The 16,633-nt window shown below is 37.9% G+C and overlaps 1 protein-coding gene across 1 annotated transcript in view; it reads left to right on the top strand.

Annotated features, from left to right (window-relative positions):
* The window catches only part of Nox4 (NADPH oxidase 4), a 171,519-nt gene that overhangs the window by 44,553 nt on the left and 110,333 nt on the right, over positions 1-16,633 (top strand). Inside the window, exons 3-6 of the mRNA XM_090349138.1 lie at positions 2,830-2,940; positions 4,918-5,002; positions 7,915-8,012; positions 11,319-11,346. Coding sequence (XP_090205264.1) covers positions 2,830-2,940; positions 4,918-5,002; positions 7,915-8,012; positions 11,319-11,346 — 322 coding nt within the window. The remainder of the gene's footprint in view (positions 1-2,829; positions 2,941-4,917; positions 5,003-7,914; positions 8,013-11,318; positions 11,347-16,633) is intronic.

Here is a 16,633-nt window from a genome sequence, read left to right as displayed (position 1 = left end):
TGGTTGTCATTTCTCATAATTTCCAAAGAGTTATGAAGCAACCCAGTTTAAGATTCAACCCAGTTTTGCATATCAGAATAATCTTGAAAAATTTCAGACACATTTATATGCACAGATCACCCGAAGCTATGAAACAGAATTTCTGATTATGAACCCAATTATTTTCATTTTAAAACAATTCTTAATACCTGAAGGGCCAATGATAACATCTACTAAGTCTGTTTCACAGAGTTTACCTGAAGATTGCATTAAAACTCTTCGTCAGATTTTTTTTTATCATTGTAATTGATACAGTAGAAATGCAAATAAAATGTAAGGAGCTCTTAAATCATTTAGAATGGTGACATTTTATTTTTTTTACTTTTTAAAAAATTGCCACTGTATATATTTGTTGAAAAGGTGATGAGCAGGAGGGTTACAGTTACATAAAAGTAATGAGCACATTTTTTTTTTTGTTTGCCAGTCCTGAGGCTTGAACTCAGGGCCTGGGCACTGTCCTTGGGCTTTTCTCAAGGCTAGAGCTCTACCACTTGAGTCACAGTACCACTTCTGGCTATTTTCTATGTATGTGGTACAGAGGTATCGAACCCAGATTTTTGTTCATGCTAGGCATGCACTCTACCACTAGGCCAAACTCCTGACCACAGTACATTTGTTTTTAAACACTGTTACCCCATCCCTTATTTTCTCCTGTTTACCCCTTGTCACTCCCCTTCCCCCACAACTGTTCATATCCAACATAGTCACAGTAGGAATCAATGTTGCATTAGTTCATTCTTTGTCCTGCTGTTTCTGTGGTTCCCTTTCCCTACCACATATTAAATAATCTTAGATACGAGACACAAGGTACAGAAAACCAAGATAAATGAAAAACAAAAAACAAATCCCCCCCCCCAAAAAAAAAACTACATAGGACATAATAAGAACCTCTTTTTTCCATTCTTGGAATTCATGTTGATATGCTTCATTATATATGATCCTGTGTATTAAACAACCTGGTAATTGAGATTCCCCATTAAGAATATCATAGACATATTCATTCTAGTTCTTACAAATGAGGGAAATCATGCAACCTACTTTTCTTTGGGTCTAGCGTATTCACTTAATATAAATTTTTACAAGCCTTCAATTTCCTTACAAATGGAGCAATGCCATTCTTTTTGGTGGAATCATAGAAATCTATTGTGTATACATCTTCTTGATCCATTCATGTACTGAGGGGTATCTGGACTGGTTCCATATCTTAGCTATAGTAAATAATACTGCAATGAACATGAATTGAGATGGCAGGTTTAGTATGGCCTTATTTGTTGTCACTTAGGTAAATGACAATTGCAATTATTTTGATTAGATTCTTAGTATACAGAAAGCTAAAATTTGATGCAATTCTATTCATCCATCCTTATTTTCTGAGCTTCTGGTATTTGATTCAGAAAATAAAATTAAGAATATGTTTTTGCTTAGTGGTTTTTACAGTTTCAGGTCTGATACTGACATCTCTGTGATCATAATTCTTCTGTGTTGAGAATTAAGAACTTATAATATTAACTACTTCCTGAAACTGCAGAGGAGGCTTAATATGTTAGTATAATGTGGACAAACTGAATGGCTGAGGGTGTTTTGGGGTTCCATTTCATAATGTTTTTCATTTATTTTAATATAAGATGATGCTTTCAATTCACTGTGACCAAATGAAAAATGGAACTATAAACAAACAGATGAAAGTCTGATCTGTCCTGCTCCCTTAACAATCTTAAACTCATGGATCACTTTTCTTAGGAACTGTCTTATTTAAATTTGGTGATTTGCGTCAGCATGGATCCACTTAGAGTTAATTATGTAAGACAAACAAGGAGAAACATTATGATATTGTATTTAGAATCTAAAGAATTTGAGTTTACAGACATAACAAGTAGAATTTGAGTTTACAGACGTAACAAGACAGTACAGGATGGAGGAGTCTGGAATGTGGAGATGTTACTAGCTGCTGCAGTTAGGCAATAGAGATAGGTTTCGATGAGCTATTAAACCACGTGATAGTTTGTAATGATGCATGCTTGCTTCAAAATAATGGAAAAGATGGATTTTTTTAAATGTTCTTATTACAAAGAAGTGGTACATAATTGAGATGATTCATGCCTGTATTACCATATCGTTGTCATTCTCAATTGTTGGTCCATTTAAACATCAGATTGTACCCCAGGGTATGTGCAACACTTACTTTTTAATTAACAGTAAATGAAAACATGCAATAGGACAATTGTAAAGAATATTAAAAAAGACTTTTTAAAGAAGGAAAGGACAAAAATAATGAGAGATTTATAGCAGTAGGATGTCACCTGTTTTCAGTTTAGAGTAGGTCTTGAGACAGAAGAGCTGTAGATGAAATCTAGCTACTGAGGTAAAGCATTTGGAAGTGAGTTTGTAGTACAGGAGTAGATTTGTGTGGGGATGGAGAGAACTTGAGAGAGTGAATACAAATGAAAAAAGTGTCATTTAAAGCTCTTAGAGACTTACTAGTGAATGAAGATTCCAGTATATCCTGACTGCAGAGGCACAGAAAACACAGTTCTGAGACTGGTACATAATGGGAAAGAGATGTGCTCAAGTGTTTATGACAGTAGCAGAAATGAGTGAGGAACTGAGTTTTATAGCCATTCACAACAGAAAGAAATGAGTGTTTCTAATAAGACTTTGTTTTAGGACCCTTGAGAGAGTTGGTGTTTGTCATGATGTTTAAGGAGGGATAAGGTGAGACCTAATATATACAGGTTAGGGCTGTTTTGATTTGTTCTTGACTATATCTTGACCCTTGTCTTGTTTGTTCAGCTAGGATTGTGTCTAAGCAGAGCCTCTGCATCTGTTCTTAACTTCAACTGCAGTCTTATTCTTCTACCCATGTGCCGGACACTCCTGGCTTATCTGCGAGGATCACACAAGGTAAGTCACAACTTTCAGCAAATCAATCAGGTGAATCAGTCACATGATCATCCTGCTTACTTTGTATGGTTTGTCTAGAGAACTGTCTTACCGGTGATGGAAAGAGCCATGCTGAGGTGATCAGTGAGCTTTGACTGGGGCAGAAAATAGCAGAGATATTATTCATAATGTGTTCAGGAATGATGTTCGGCTCTTTGTAGGCATGACTGTGACACCTCACAGTGATTCTGTAATCAGGAATCAGCAGTCCATTTTATACCCTAGAAAAATGAGGCATAGAAAACGTTAAATGACTAGAAGCCAGTCCAAATTCTGAGCTCTTTCCAGTAATACCATGTTCACTGGCACCTTACATTTTCACTTTCCTGAATTCAGGTAAGCAAACTAGACTTGTGGTCTTTGAGAACTGAATAGAAAGTCTGCTAGCATTGGCAACTCATTTCTGCTTAACATGCCTACTCACTTCTAGCTGTAGAATAGGTTCAAAAAGATAAATTGATAAAATAGCTATTGTCCTGTGTGATAAATATTTAGAATTGTTAAATAAAGGAGGTGATGACAAAATACTTTTTTTACTAAAGCTCCAATGAAATTGCTTTTTTTTTTTTTTTTTTTTTTTTTGCCAGTCCTGGCCTTGAACTCAGGGTCTGAGCACTGTCCTTGGGCTTTTTCAAGGCTAGAGCTCTACCACTAGAGCCACGGAACTGTTTTCAGACTTTTCTATAGATGTGGTACTGAGGAATTGAACCTGGGTCTTCGTGCATGTAGGCAAGCCCTCTTACCACTAGGCCAAACTCCAGGCCCTGAAATTGTTTTTTGTCTTTATCTTGTGTATACCTGTGAATTTGTAAATAAGCATATGTGTATACATTCATTTTTTTCTTCACTAAGGTAGTAAGGTGATATTGTATTAATATTTTTTTTTCAAAAAAAGGTCGTTAGCATGAACTTACTTTGAAGTTCTATGAATTTCAGATATAAAGATTTACTGTAGCCAAACTTCTCAACTCTTTTATGTACTTATATTTGGAATCTATTTTAATGCAGTAATTTGTGGAAATAACTTCCCCTAGGTAACCTACTATTGTTAAATGCTAAGTTTTGATTCCTGTGGCTGGCCTTTGGCTTGGCATGAAGCAAAAGGAGATAAGTGGCAGGAAGTGCAAAGTTCCCACCATGGTCTCTCAGTATTTAATAAGTTTTAAAGAATTGTTGCCCAGTGTGAAATACAGATATTCAAAGATGCTTGACATTTATATTTCTACATCGAGCAAGTCTTCAAAATCATACATGAGTTGCACCATTTAAAAATAAGTGGGTTATTTTTTTACTACAAAAGGAAATCATATATACTGTGCAGTTCAAACCTTCCAAAAATATGCAAAATTATCAGAAAACATTTTCTTTGCTCTTACTGTTCCAGAACATCTACTGATAGCAATTTAGGATAAATGCCTGTGGAGACATTAACATACAATATATTAATTTTGAACAGGAGAGAACGATCTCAACGATACATCTTGAAAATTATTCAAATCAATTATATAACCTTTTTATATTCCTTTGGATGTTTTGAGTGTTCTGTTGATCACATATTCCATAATTCATTTTAGTAAGGTGTGTGTGTGTGTGGTTGTGTGTGTCCCTCCCTTTCCTGGTCCTGAGGCTTGAATTGGGACCCTCTGCATTGTTCCTGAGGTTTTTTTGCCCAAGGCTAGCACCTTATCCCTCAAGCCACAGCTCTACTTCTGGCTTTTTTGTGGTCAGTGGAAAATCAGAGTCCTACGGATTTTCCTCCCAGCCTGGCTTTGAACCTCAGTCCTCAGCTTCCTGAGTAGCTAGGGTTCAGATGTGAATTCATCTCACTATTTTTGCTCTGTTTTCCAAATCTTGATATTCAAAACAAAACTGCTTAAAACTTAGTACAAATACCTTACTGGATGAATTGTTTTAACATATGGAACAATTTGTGTTTAGATTCCAAGCAGGAGGACTAGAAGAATGCTGGACAAAAGCAGGACATTTCACATCACCTGTGGGGTTACCATCTGTATTTTCTCAGGTGAGAAAGCCAAAGATCATAAATACTTTGTGAACATTTCATACTTTCTAAACTGTAAACGAATAGTTGGATTTTTTACATTTGTCATCTGTTATGAAGTTGAATTTTTTCTTACTACATGGTCTTTCATGACTTTGGCTAGAATTGTCATATGACTTTTGACATTATCATGTTCAAAAGTTGGCCTCCTCACAGGTAGAAACTATTTCCTGAATATAAATCATTGTGTTTTTAGAGATTAGAAGAACTAGACCACAAGTTTTCAAGCTTCACAAGTAATCATAAAGGATGAACTTAATTATTTGCAATTTTCATTTATATAATGTGACTTCAAGCCAGGTACCAGTGGCTCATGCCTGTTATCCTAGCTACTGAACAGACTGAGATCTGAGGACCACGGTTCAAAGGCAGCCCAGGCATGACAGTCCGAAACGCTTATCTCCAGTCAACCACTAGAAAACCGGAAGTGGCTCTGTGGTAACGTGTTAGCCTTGAGCTGAAGAGCTCAGGGACGGCTTTCAGGACTAGAGTTCAAAAAAAAAATAAGATTTCATCCAAAACTCTATGTGCTAAATACTTCTTTTTCTTCTTTTCCTGCTCTTAGTCTCACTTTTATCTTTTTACTCAAGGTAGAGTGTTCTATCACTTGAGCTACACCTCCACTTCTGTTTGTTTTTGTTGTTTTTCTGGTGAATTGGAGATCAGAATTTGGAGAGCTTGTGTGCTAGGGCTGGCTTTTTCTTGAGTTCCTTACATGCCAGCCTTCTGAGTAACTAGGGATCTAGGATTGAATCATTAGCACCCAACTCTGATATTAATGTCATTTTGACTGGACATTTATGTGTGACCATATTGACTCAGGAATGTTTTGAGACAGCTCTTAACAAGAAATGGTTAAATCTAAGCATTTATCAAATTCCTAACTATTGTTGGAATGGCATCTTCAGTATTTTATTCCTGAACACTTTTCCCCTGATCATACTCCGCAGGAGAGAGCCACAAAGAATGGCATGGGCTGTGATCCAGTACAGTGCCAGATGGGAGGTAGAGTCGATGAGCAAGCAAAACTGTAATAGTTTAAGGACACATTAAAGCTAGGGAAGATGGAGGATCAGAAATTGAGGAGACCTGAAAACTTTGCAATATTTATTGCTTGATTAGTTCTAAATTGTAACTTTGTCGCATATTCTGGTTCAGTTGGACAAGCAAGAGTCTGTATTACTCAAGAATACCATTATACACAGGCTTGCCTGCCACTGGGTTTGCAATCCACCATTTATTAGTGGTCTTACTATGGCTGAATTATTTTTTTATCTCAGCTTTCTTATTGTTGTAAGAACTGAACAAGACACTCTTTGCAAGGAACTTGGCAGAACTTACCTCCTAGCTGCCTTAAACTATAAGCTTTGTATTCTTTTCACAAAAGTATAAATGTGGATATATGCTACCTTGCATAGTTGTTATTTGAGAATTTTTCTTGATAAGGGTAATTCACAGTAAACATTTCTGAACCACACTCTCTGCTCTTTGGTTTGTTACAGTATTTTGTTTTTGAGATAGTCTTTTCTTTTTCTTTTATTTTTTTTGTCGGTTGTGCGGCTCGAACTCTGGGCCTGGGAGCTGTCCTTGAGCTCTTTAGCTCAAAGCTACCATCCAACCCCTTGAGCCACGGCACTACTTCTGGTTTTCTAGTGGTTAATTGGAGACAAGAGTCTCTTGGACTTTAGTATTCAGGCTGGCTTTGAACCTTGATCCTGAGATCCCAGCCTCCTGAATAGCTAGGATTACAGGTATGAGCCACTGTGACCGGAGAGATAGTCTTGACAGCTTTTATTGAATGGCTTTGAGCTAGACATGCTCTTGCCTATCACTTCCTAATTGCTGGATTATAGGTTTATACAACCATGTTTAGCTGTACAATGTATAGTCAAAAATACAGACCTTTAATTTCCTATGATAAGATTTCTTTGAAATTTCAGTATTGATAAAACTGTAAGATACAGAGCATTTTGTTTAAATATAATTTGTGGGGTTTTTTTTGGCTTGTGGTATAACTGAATCATATCACATCTTTTATTTGGGACATTATCCTTATTAGTTAATCCATTTCTAACTTTGTGTTTACCTTTGCTTTCTTTTGTAAAATAATTTTATATGCGTTCTATGTTGACTGACACTGCTGTATCATTGCAGACAAGTTCCTTTTAAAGAAAATAGACGAGGGCCAGGAGCGTAGCCTAGTGGTGGAGTGTTCCCCTAGCATGCATGAAGCCCTGAGTTCGATTCCTCAGTACCACATACACAGAAACAGTTGGAAGTGGTGCTGTGGCAGAACACTAGCCTTGAACAAAAAGTGTCCAAGAACAGTGCCCAGGCCCTGAGTTCAAGCTCCAAGACTGGCAGAAAAAAGTTAAAAAAGGAAAATAGATGAGCTTTGTCCCAGGAAGTGGTTCCTAAAGTTATGCTACTGGCTTAAGATTGTATGTAGGGATTGTGAAAGGTGTTGTGAAGTGGTTAAAAGCCTTTCAGTAGGCCTATATTTAATTTGTGTGTCAGTGAAGTATAATGTATAGAAGACTGGGACATAAGGCAGAGATGAAAGATGTGGAATACCAGGAGTCACTTAGTAAAAAATAAATACATTCCTATATTATTAGACACATATAATGTATGTGTGTATGATGGGGGTATACTTGTCTGTCTTTTTTTCCCATAACTATGTCATTATAGTCTTTGAAAATCCAATGGATTGTTGTTATTCAGATGATTTATTTGTTTGTATTTGATGCACTTTTATTTAATATTTCATTACTTCTATTGCTGTCAAAGTTCTGACCCTCATTGACCCTTACTGGCTCCTGGGCATTGAGTGTTTGAAAGCTCTCTGACCTGCGCCTGGTGTGGTTCCCTAGGTGTGCATGTGGCTGCCCATCTCATCAATGCCCTCAACTTCTCAGTGAACTACAGCGAAGATTTTGTTGAACTGAATGCAGCGAGATACCGACATGAGGTTGGTGATCTCTCTCTCCAGCTTCCCTTCATTATTGACTAATGACTAATGAGGCTCTGAGATTATTCCTTTTTCACAGCACATTGATTCCTTGCTGACCCTTTTTGAAATGCAGTTGTCAAGTTGAGTTCTCTTCCCTTTCAATAGAAAATATGGGTAATTACTATTGCACAGTCTCTCCTGCTGAAAATGGCAGTTTTCAGTATCCACCATTTATATTCTGCCATGGTCAGATGCTTGTCATTCCCATCTAATCTCTGACTCCTACTGGGTTCTGACTAATTGCAGTCATTCAGCCGAGAGTGTCAGCAGTGCCATTATAGGTAAAAGTACCTGAATAACTCACACAATGTGCTGAAGGAGAAGGGGAGAAAAGCAGGTTATTGTTTGTGGATCTTCAACGATCATTTATTTGATTTAAAAGTATTAGTGAGTTTCATGCTGTTCATTTTGTTCTTAATCTTTGAAACAGAAAAACTTCAGCTGAACTCTGCTGCTGGCACTATCTGTCCTAAGATGATTTTACTATGTGAAGCCGCCACAACTTACATTAGATATGAATTTAGATGTTGTATATTAGCCAGGTGCTTGGTCAGTACCCTTCACCTGGCTCCAGTCCTACCATGGATGAGATTTGTGTAGCTTGGTAACTTTCTTGTTGTGTCTACAGCCCACCCTTGCTTTGTGATGCCAAAGCTGGGCGAGAATCACTCTGTTTTGCCTCCTTCAGTCAGAACCCAACCCTGTGAAGTTGTGGTGATTTAGCACAGTAGCCCTTCATCTCTCCAACTCCTTTTTTTTTCTCTCTCTCTCACTTATCATCTTTGCAAGGTTAATACCACTGTAATATTTGCTTAACTTTCTAACTGGGATCACAAGTGTACAAAACCATGCCCAGCTCTTGTGTGTGTGGGGTGGGGAGCATGGAGCTTGAACTCAGCCTGGACACTGTCTCTGAGTTCTTCAGATCAAAGCTACCACCCTACCCTTGAGCCAAGCCCTACTTCCCATTTTCTAGAGATTATTTGCAGATAAGAGTCTAAGGTCCTTTTGTGCCAGGGCTGGCTTTGAACCTTGATTCTCAGATCTCAGCCTCCTGAGTAGCTAGGATTACAGGAGTGAGCTACCATGCCCTGCTCAGCTCATGTTTTTGAAATGTAGTCTTACAGTTTTTACGAGGCTAGCCTGGACAGATATCTATCCTCCTGATTAATCCTTGCCTCTCAAGTAACTGGGATTCCATGTGTGAGGCACTGCTACTTGCCTAGAAAGTAGTAACTTTTGATAACTACCTTGCCTCTACTAATGTTGTTCAAGCAGCATAGTTTACATGGTCTAGGTTAGGTCTATTCATGGATAGGTTTTTTTCTTTTTGTTCAGTCATGGGGCTTGAACTCGGGACTCGGGGGCTATTCCTGAGCTCTTCAGCTCAAGGCTAGTGCCTTACCACTTGAGTCACAGCGCCACTCTGGTTTCCTGGTGGTTAACTGGAGACAAGAGTCTTATGTTCTTTTGTGCCCAGGCTGGCTTTGAACCTCTCTCCTCAGATCTTGCCTTCTGAGTAGCTAGGATTACAGATGTGAGTCATCAACATCTGGCTTACATGAATAGTTTTAATAGTTTTAACCAGATGATTACAATGTACTTAGCACTGGGCTTTATTAACATGTTAGTGACAGCTCTCCATGTATAATGATTCCAGACTGTATGGCTGATTCTCCCCATACCCCATGCCCTCCTCCTGCCCCTCTGCCAATAAATTCTTTTTTTTGTGTGTGTGGGATCACATTGCCTTCTTCTTGATCATCTAATATCCACATTTTGAAAAGGGGAATCATTTGACCTAAGTTGGGTGAAGAGCTATTTCTAGGTGTGAAGTCCTTAATTAATCAAGGCATCTGAATTATACTATATAAATAACTCCCTACTTGCGTTTTATATTATCTAGTCTTGCCTGCCCTCAGATTAAGTGGAAGCAAAAGGAGATAAATTCAATAGCCCTACAATAGGAAGTATCATAAAGGTGAAAATTAAACGCACAGAACTATTGAGGACTGACCTACATTTTCCAGCGATAGAAAAAGTTAACTATAATCCCTAACAGCAAGACAGATGTTTCTTTTCTTTCTTTTTTTATTGTCAGGATAACGTTACGGTTACATTCATCAGGTAGTAGATGCATTACTTCTCACATACTGATACCCCGTCTCATGTTTTTGTCCCCATTTCTCTCACCCCACCCCCTCCCAATCATCTTGTTTTCCCCCTGCCCTTTCTTATTTCAAATAAGCAAATAAATATATATACAGTATACCAGGTAACCAAGTCAGATACAGTAGCAATATGAGATTAACCATAAGGGCAAAAAAAGAGAAGAGAAATGACATAGTACATTAAGAACAACAATCACAAGATAAAGCTCTTATTTCTATATCCTAGAGTCAGGACAGATGTTTCTTAAAGGCAATATTACAGACAATACTAATGTTTTGAATTTCCAAGTATCAGAAACTTATTGGAGTACCTTCATTATTTTTGTTAGCATCTGAAACCCAATACATTGTCAGTTAATGGTTTTTGTTCTGAGTTTACAGTGTGCAGTCCTCAACATACTTCATTGCTTTTTATTCTTAGTGCCTTGTCAGATACTGTTTGACAATTGCAGTAGGTAGGCATATATTAATAAATTTAAGACTGATGCGAGCCAGGCTTGGTGGCTCATGCCTATAATCCTAGCTACTCAGAAGGCTGAAATCTGAGGATCAAGGTTCAAAGCCAGCCTGGGCACAATAGGACCTGAGCCTCTTATGTCCAATTAACCTCTAGAAAACTGGGAAGTGGGGCTTGGCTCTAGGGTAGGGCGGTAGCTTTGAGCTGAAGAGCTCAGGGACAGTGCCCAGGCCAAGTTCAAGCCCCATGATCCACACAAACAAACAAACAAAAACAAACAAAAGACTAATGAAGTGTCTTCGAGGTTGAGACAGAAGGATCATCTGAGCCTATTAACTCAATACCGACCCAGGCACCATAGTAAAACCTAGCATTGTAGCTTAAGATAATGAGTCTCAAAATGGTTGAATAGTCATCTTAAGGCCATTATTACTAGTCCTTAATAACATTAATGTTAGGGTTTTCATGCTCTCTGTCTTTCTGTTTGTGTTGATTTTTCTTTGTAAACATGTTCTGAAACATGATTCTCGTTTAAACTGGAAGAAGTTTTGAAATGCTCATATACACAGATCTAATATCTTGCTCCTATCTATAGCATTTTATTTTTCAATCAAATATCTTTTTTCTTTTCTCCAGGATCCTAGAAAACTTCTCTTCACAACTGGTAAGTTATTATTATTACCTTTGTTTATCTTTGGAGAATAGCTTTGACAATAAGCACTGACAAATTGCCTGGCAATCAGATGCAAGTTAGCATGTACATGTATGTGAATTTGCATATCAGAGTGACTATTAAGAATTCAGGCATAAATTTACAGTGATCACAGAGGGTTACAGAAAGGAGTTAGTTCTTCAATGAGTAAAGAAAAAGTAAGCAGGCCTAGTCTCCAGGTGCTGGAAAGATCCACCAAGCCTTTTGGGTACTAATGTAACTCAGCGTTGCAGAAAGACTGCCTGTGATCTTACAGTCCACAAGAGTCAGGCCCTGCTAGCTCATTCCTGTAGCTATTTGGAAGGCTGAGATCTAAGGACCATGATTTGAAGCTAGCCCTGGCAGGAAATCCTGTGAGATAATTAGTTCACAATTAACCATCAAGTGGTAGAGCGCCACACTTGACCAAAAATTGTGAGAGAATCCATTCTTTGAGTTCAGGCCCTAATACTGGAAACAACAGCAATGAAAGACCTGTAAGAGGGCTGGGAGTTTGGCCTAGTGGTAGAGTACTTGCCTAGCATGCATGAAGACCCGGGTTTGATTCTTCAATGTCACATACATAGAAAAAAGCCAGAAATGGTACTGTGGCTCAAGTGGTAGAGTGCTAGCCTTGAGAAAACCCAAGGACAGTGTCCAGGCCCTGAGTTCAAGGCCCAGAACTGGCAAGACCCCCTCAAAAAACAAAACAAAACAAAAAAACAGCACCACCAAAAACTCCTGTAAGAAAGAGGAGAAGCCAGGCATGTGACTCATGCCTGTAATTCTAGCTACTCAACAGGCTGAGATCTGAGGAGGATCTCGATTCAAAGCAAGCCCTAGCACTAAAGTCCATGAGACTCTTAACTCCCAGAAAACTGGAATGTGTCACTGTGGCTCAAGAGGTAGGGCAGTAGATTTGAGCTGAAGAGGTCAGGGATAGCGCCGAGGCCCAGAGTTCAAGTCCCACAACCAACAAAAAAAACAACAAAAAAGTCATTACAATCAGTAATTTCTCAAGTATGCTTCCTTTTCATTTGCAATTGTTCTTTTTCTATCACATTGTCCACAAATATCACCATAAATTACTCATTTTAAGTTTTGCTTAATTAATTAATTAATTAATTTTTGCTGGTACTCAGGGCCTGAGCATTATCTTGGGCTTTTTCAAGGCTACTGCTCCACCACTGAGCCACAGCACAACTTCTGCCTTTTTCTGTGTATATGGTACCAAGGAATTGAACCCATGGATTCATGCATGTAGGCAAACACTCTACCATGACGCCACAGTCCCGGCCCTAAATTGATAATTTTTTAAAAGCACATTTGTACATCTCAAAAGTATCCTTGGCATTTGAATGACTCCTATTACTTTTTCTCATTTTGACATTTGTTGATAAGGATAAAAGGCACCATGAGGTCTTACAACCATATTTCAGGGAGAGGAAAGTTGATGGCCTATCAACTGCCTGTGATTGCCACATTACACTCAGAACTATGTAAGGGGCTAGGTCTCATTATCCTGCCAAATACAGCATTTTTCTTTGGAACCAGTTTAATGATGAACAGGAATAAAACTTCTATGTATATTCCTCCCTGCATGTCACAGTTCTGCTTTTAGGTATATAAATTACATTTTCTTTCTGCCAGTGGATTTTTGACATTTGCCATTTATAAAGTATTTCACCTTTTTCTCAAGGAACACAAATAAGTTTTGCTTACAATTTTCTTATCAAAATGTAGCTTATTTATGCATCAAAAATTGGATGACAATCAGGAGGGGAAAGTAAAATAAATCCCAAACCCCTTGTGTAGACAAGTGTGTATATTTGGTCAATATGATTTATTTTTGGTGCTGGTCTTCTGGCTTTTGGTAATTAATTGGAGATAAGTCTCATAGGTTTTACTTCCCGGGCTGGATTTGAACTGTGCTTCTCAGATCTCAGTCTCCTGAGTAGCTAGGATTACAGGCATGAGCCACTGGCACCTGGTTGATATGTATTAATTTAACAGGCATTAAAAAAAACCTTTGTATTCTTCTACAGAAAGTTAAATCAAAGAATTGAGGTAAGTTATAAATACTTCAAGAAGTAGGTTCTCTAAGGCCATTATTTTTTTCTTAACATGACAAGGTATTACATTAAGATGAATTGACATAAGTAATAATTCTGATAAGCAGGATATCCCTTTACTTGTCATGTACACCATCATTTTACATTATTTCCAGAGGTTGCCAAGAAAAGATACTTGAAAGTGCAAATTTCCTGTCTTCATCTTAGGAAGTTCCTGGAAAACACATGACCATACATTCTACCCATCTCCACTGAATGTCTCATCATATCTTCTTGCCTTTTGCCTGATATAGGCAACCTTTTTTCAGTTGTTCATGGACTACTAATCTTAAAATGTCTGCAGATAACTTTTGCCTCTATTCTGGTGTAGATTGCTTTACCAATATATATTATCTTTTCTATAGAAAAGTGAATTTCAGTATATGGGTAGATGTTTTTGAGAACACAGGGACTAAAATAAATCATTTTTGTGACTTCTACCAATATATCATTTGAGTCACCTTACATGGGCAAGTGGGCACTATTTTGGTGGCATGGTGGTATGTAATCTCGTGAAAGAAATATTGGATTGACCAGTGAGAGCTGTGGATTTCAGAGTTACTCACCTACACTGAAACTCAGACACATGGCTTTCTGAGGAGGAGTCAGGTGCTCCCAGGTCATCTGGTTGACCCCACTGAGTAGTAGGAGGTGAGAGCACAGTAGAATGTATGGATGGCAGGAGAATGAGATGCTAATTTCTACAAATAGAGTTTTATATTATTACTAAGTTTAATGATAGACATGGATCTTAGACTTTGAGTAGAATTTGAGATTGAATTTCACTTTTAGATTATTACTACCAACTGAGTATTCTTAGGTGCTGTTTCTAGGAAAAATTAAGTTCATGTGAAGGAATATATATATGTATGTATATACATATTTTGAGGCTATCCAGGTGGTGAAGGTTATTTTTTAATTAGTGAATAGGTTTCTCAGATTTTAGTGTGCTTATTGTATAGTTTTCTCTCTTTGGGTTCAAATTTTTTCACTGTAATTTAAGAGTAAAAACACTAACCTTATTTTCTAAAATATGAAATCTACTGTAGAACAAGAGAGAAAATGGTTGTAGCAAAAAGTTTGTGGCAAAAAGTGTATTTAAATGAGCAATTTATAAATTGAAATAAGTTTAGTCGGTCAGATTACATCAGCATCATTTAAATACTTAGATGTTACATATCTAAACTAGATATTACTTTATGGTGACAATAAAATACTAAACATTCAACTTCAATTAGAAAAGCTTGCAAAAGCCAGTACACTTGTTTCTAGTTGTGTTAGAAGATGTGAAATAGAGGCTAGTAAGTAGAAGATTGCCTATTTCTGATCACATTGGGAATTTTGAAAATGAAATTTAGGTTCATCTAAAAATGATAGTGCAGTATACTTCTTTCTCATCCTCCTCTTTCACATCCTCCTCCTCCTTCTCCTCTATCTTCTCCTCTTCTTTTTTTTTCCTCCTCTTTTTCCAGTTTTGAGGTGTGAACTAAGGCCTGGGCACTGTCCCCTGAATTTTTTTTTTCTTTTTGCTTAAGGTTTGTACATGACTACTTTTTAAGTCTTAAGGTACAGCCCTTCTTCCAGCCTTTAGATGGCTAACTGGGGATAAGTGTATGACAGACTTTCCTGCTCAGGCTGGCTTTGAATTGCCTCCTAGGTAGCTATTATTACAGATGTAAGCCACCCTGCTATAATTCTTCATTTTAAAGACTACTGTTCAAGCCTGGTGTGGTGGCTCATGCCTGTAATCAAAGACAGCCCATGCACTAAAGACCATAGGATTCTTATCTCCAATTAACCCTTAGAAAAATCGGAAGTGACACTGTGGCTCGAGGGTAGAACAGTAGCCTTGAGCTGAAAAGCCCAGGGACAGCACCCAGGTCCAGAGTCCAAGCCCCATCACACACACACACACACACACACACACACACACACACACACACACACACACACAGTTGTTGTGATCATTTCTCTTAGTCTGCAAGATTAGAGTTTTGCCTAGGAACAGTTATAAGAGCATCAAAACAACATCTATATACCACTGGCTTATCTGGTTTTATTTCATATTCAAATGACTGAAGTGAATCATTTCATACCCCTGTGTTTCTCAATATAATTCTCACATTCTCCTCTAAAAGGAATTCATATTTGAGGCTAGGAGTTTGGCCTAGTGGTAGAGTGCTTGCCTAGCATGCACAAAGACCTGGGTTAGATTCCTTGTTACCACATACATAGAAAAAACCAGAAGTGGTGCTGTGGCTCAAGTGGTAAAGTGGTAACCTTGACAAAGCCCAAGGTCAGTGCTCAGGCTCTGGGCTCAAGCCCAGGACTGACAAATAAAAAAAAAAAAAGCCCACATTTGAGGAAAGACTTCAGTTTAGCTAGAAGTTTTGAAGTTAGTATTTCTAAAAGACTTTGATACACTAGCATGCCTTACCTCCCTTCAAGGGACGATTATGATTTTCTAGTTTTCTTTTTGTTTTGTTATCGCTCTATTTTGTTATAGCTCTGTTTTGTTTAAGCTCAGGGTATTAATTGTGCTTACTAGGCACGTGCTTTACCACTTGCGCCAGGGCATTGTGCTTTTGTCTAGGTTAATCTTGAACCATGATCCTGCTATTGTTGTATTTCTTATAATGGAGTTACAGCTACATACTACTGTGTCCAGCCTGCTTTTGAGGTAGGGGCTTGCTAATGTTTCCAACTAGAATACTCACTTCTCATCTTGTATATAATTGGGATTTCAGTCACAAACCACCGTGTGAGGTGTCATTTTAGAATAATATATAGGTTCACATCTCCAAGAATTCATGTTCAACAATACACTTTGGCATCCGCTTTTATCACCTTCTAATGACGTGATTTATAGACATTCTCTGTCTAATCTTAACTGTATATTCTTAATTACATAAAGAACTACATAGAATTTTTTTCTTTGTTTTCTTTTTTGGTTGGTTATAGGGCTTGACCTCTGGGACCTGGGCACTGTCCTTGAACTCTTCAGCTCAAGGCTACCACCCTACCCTTGGGCCTGAGCCATGTCCTTGAACTTTTCAGCTCAAGGCTACCGCTCTACCTCTTGAGCCAAAGTGCTACTTCTGTTTTTTTTGGTGGTCAATTGGAGATGAGTCTCATGGACTTTTGTGCCT

This window comes from Megascapheus bottae, chromosome 16 (assembly GCF_031878675.1).
Source record: "Megascapheus bottae isolate mThoBot1 chromosome 16, mThoBot2.hap1, whole genome shotgun sequence".
Classification (NCBI taxonomy): Eukaryota; Metazoa; Chordata; class Mammalia; order Rodentia; family Geomyidae; genus Megascapheus; species Megascapheus bottae.
The sequence above is the reverse complement of the archived record's forward strand: the minus strand, read 5'-3'. Positions and strand labels throughout refer to the sequence as shown.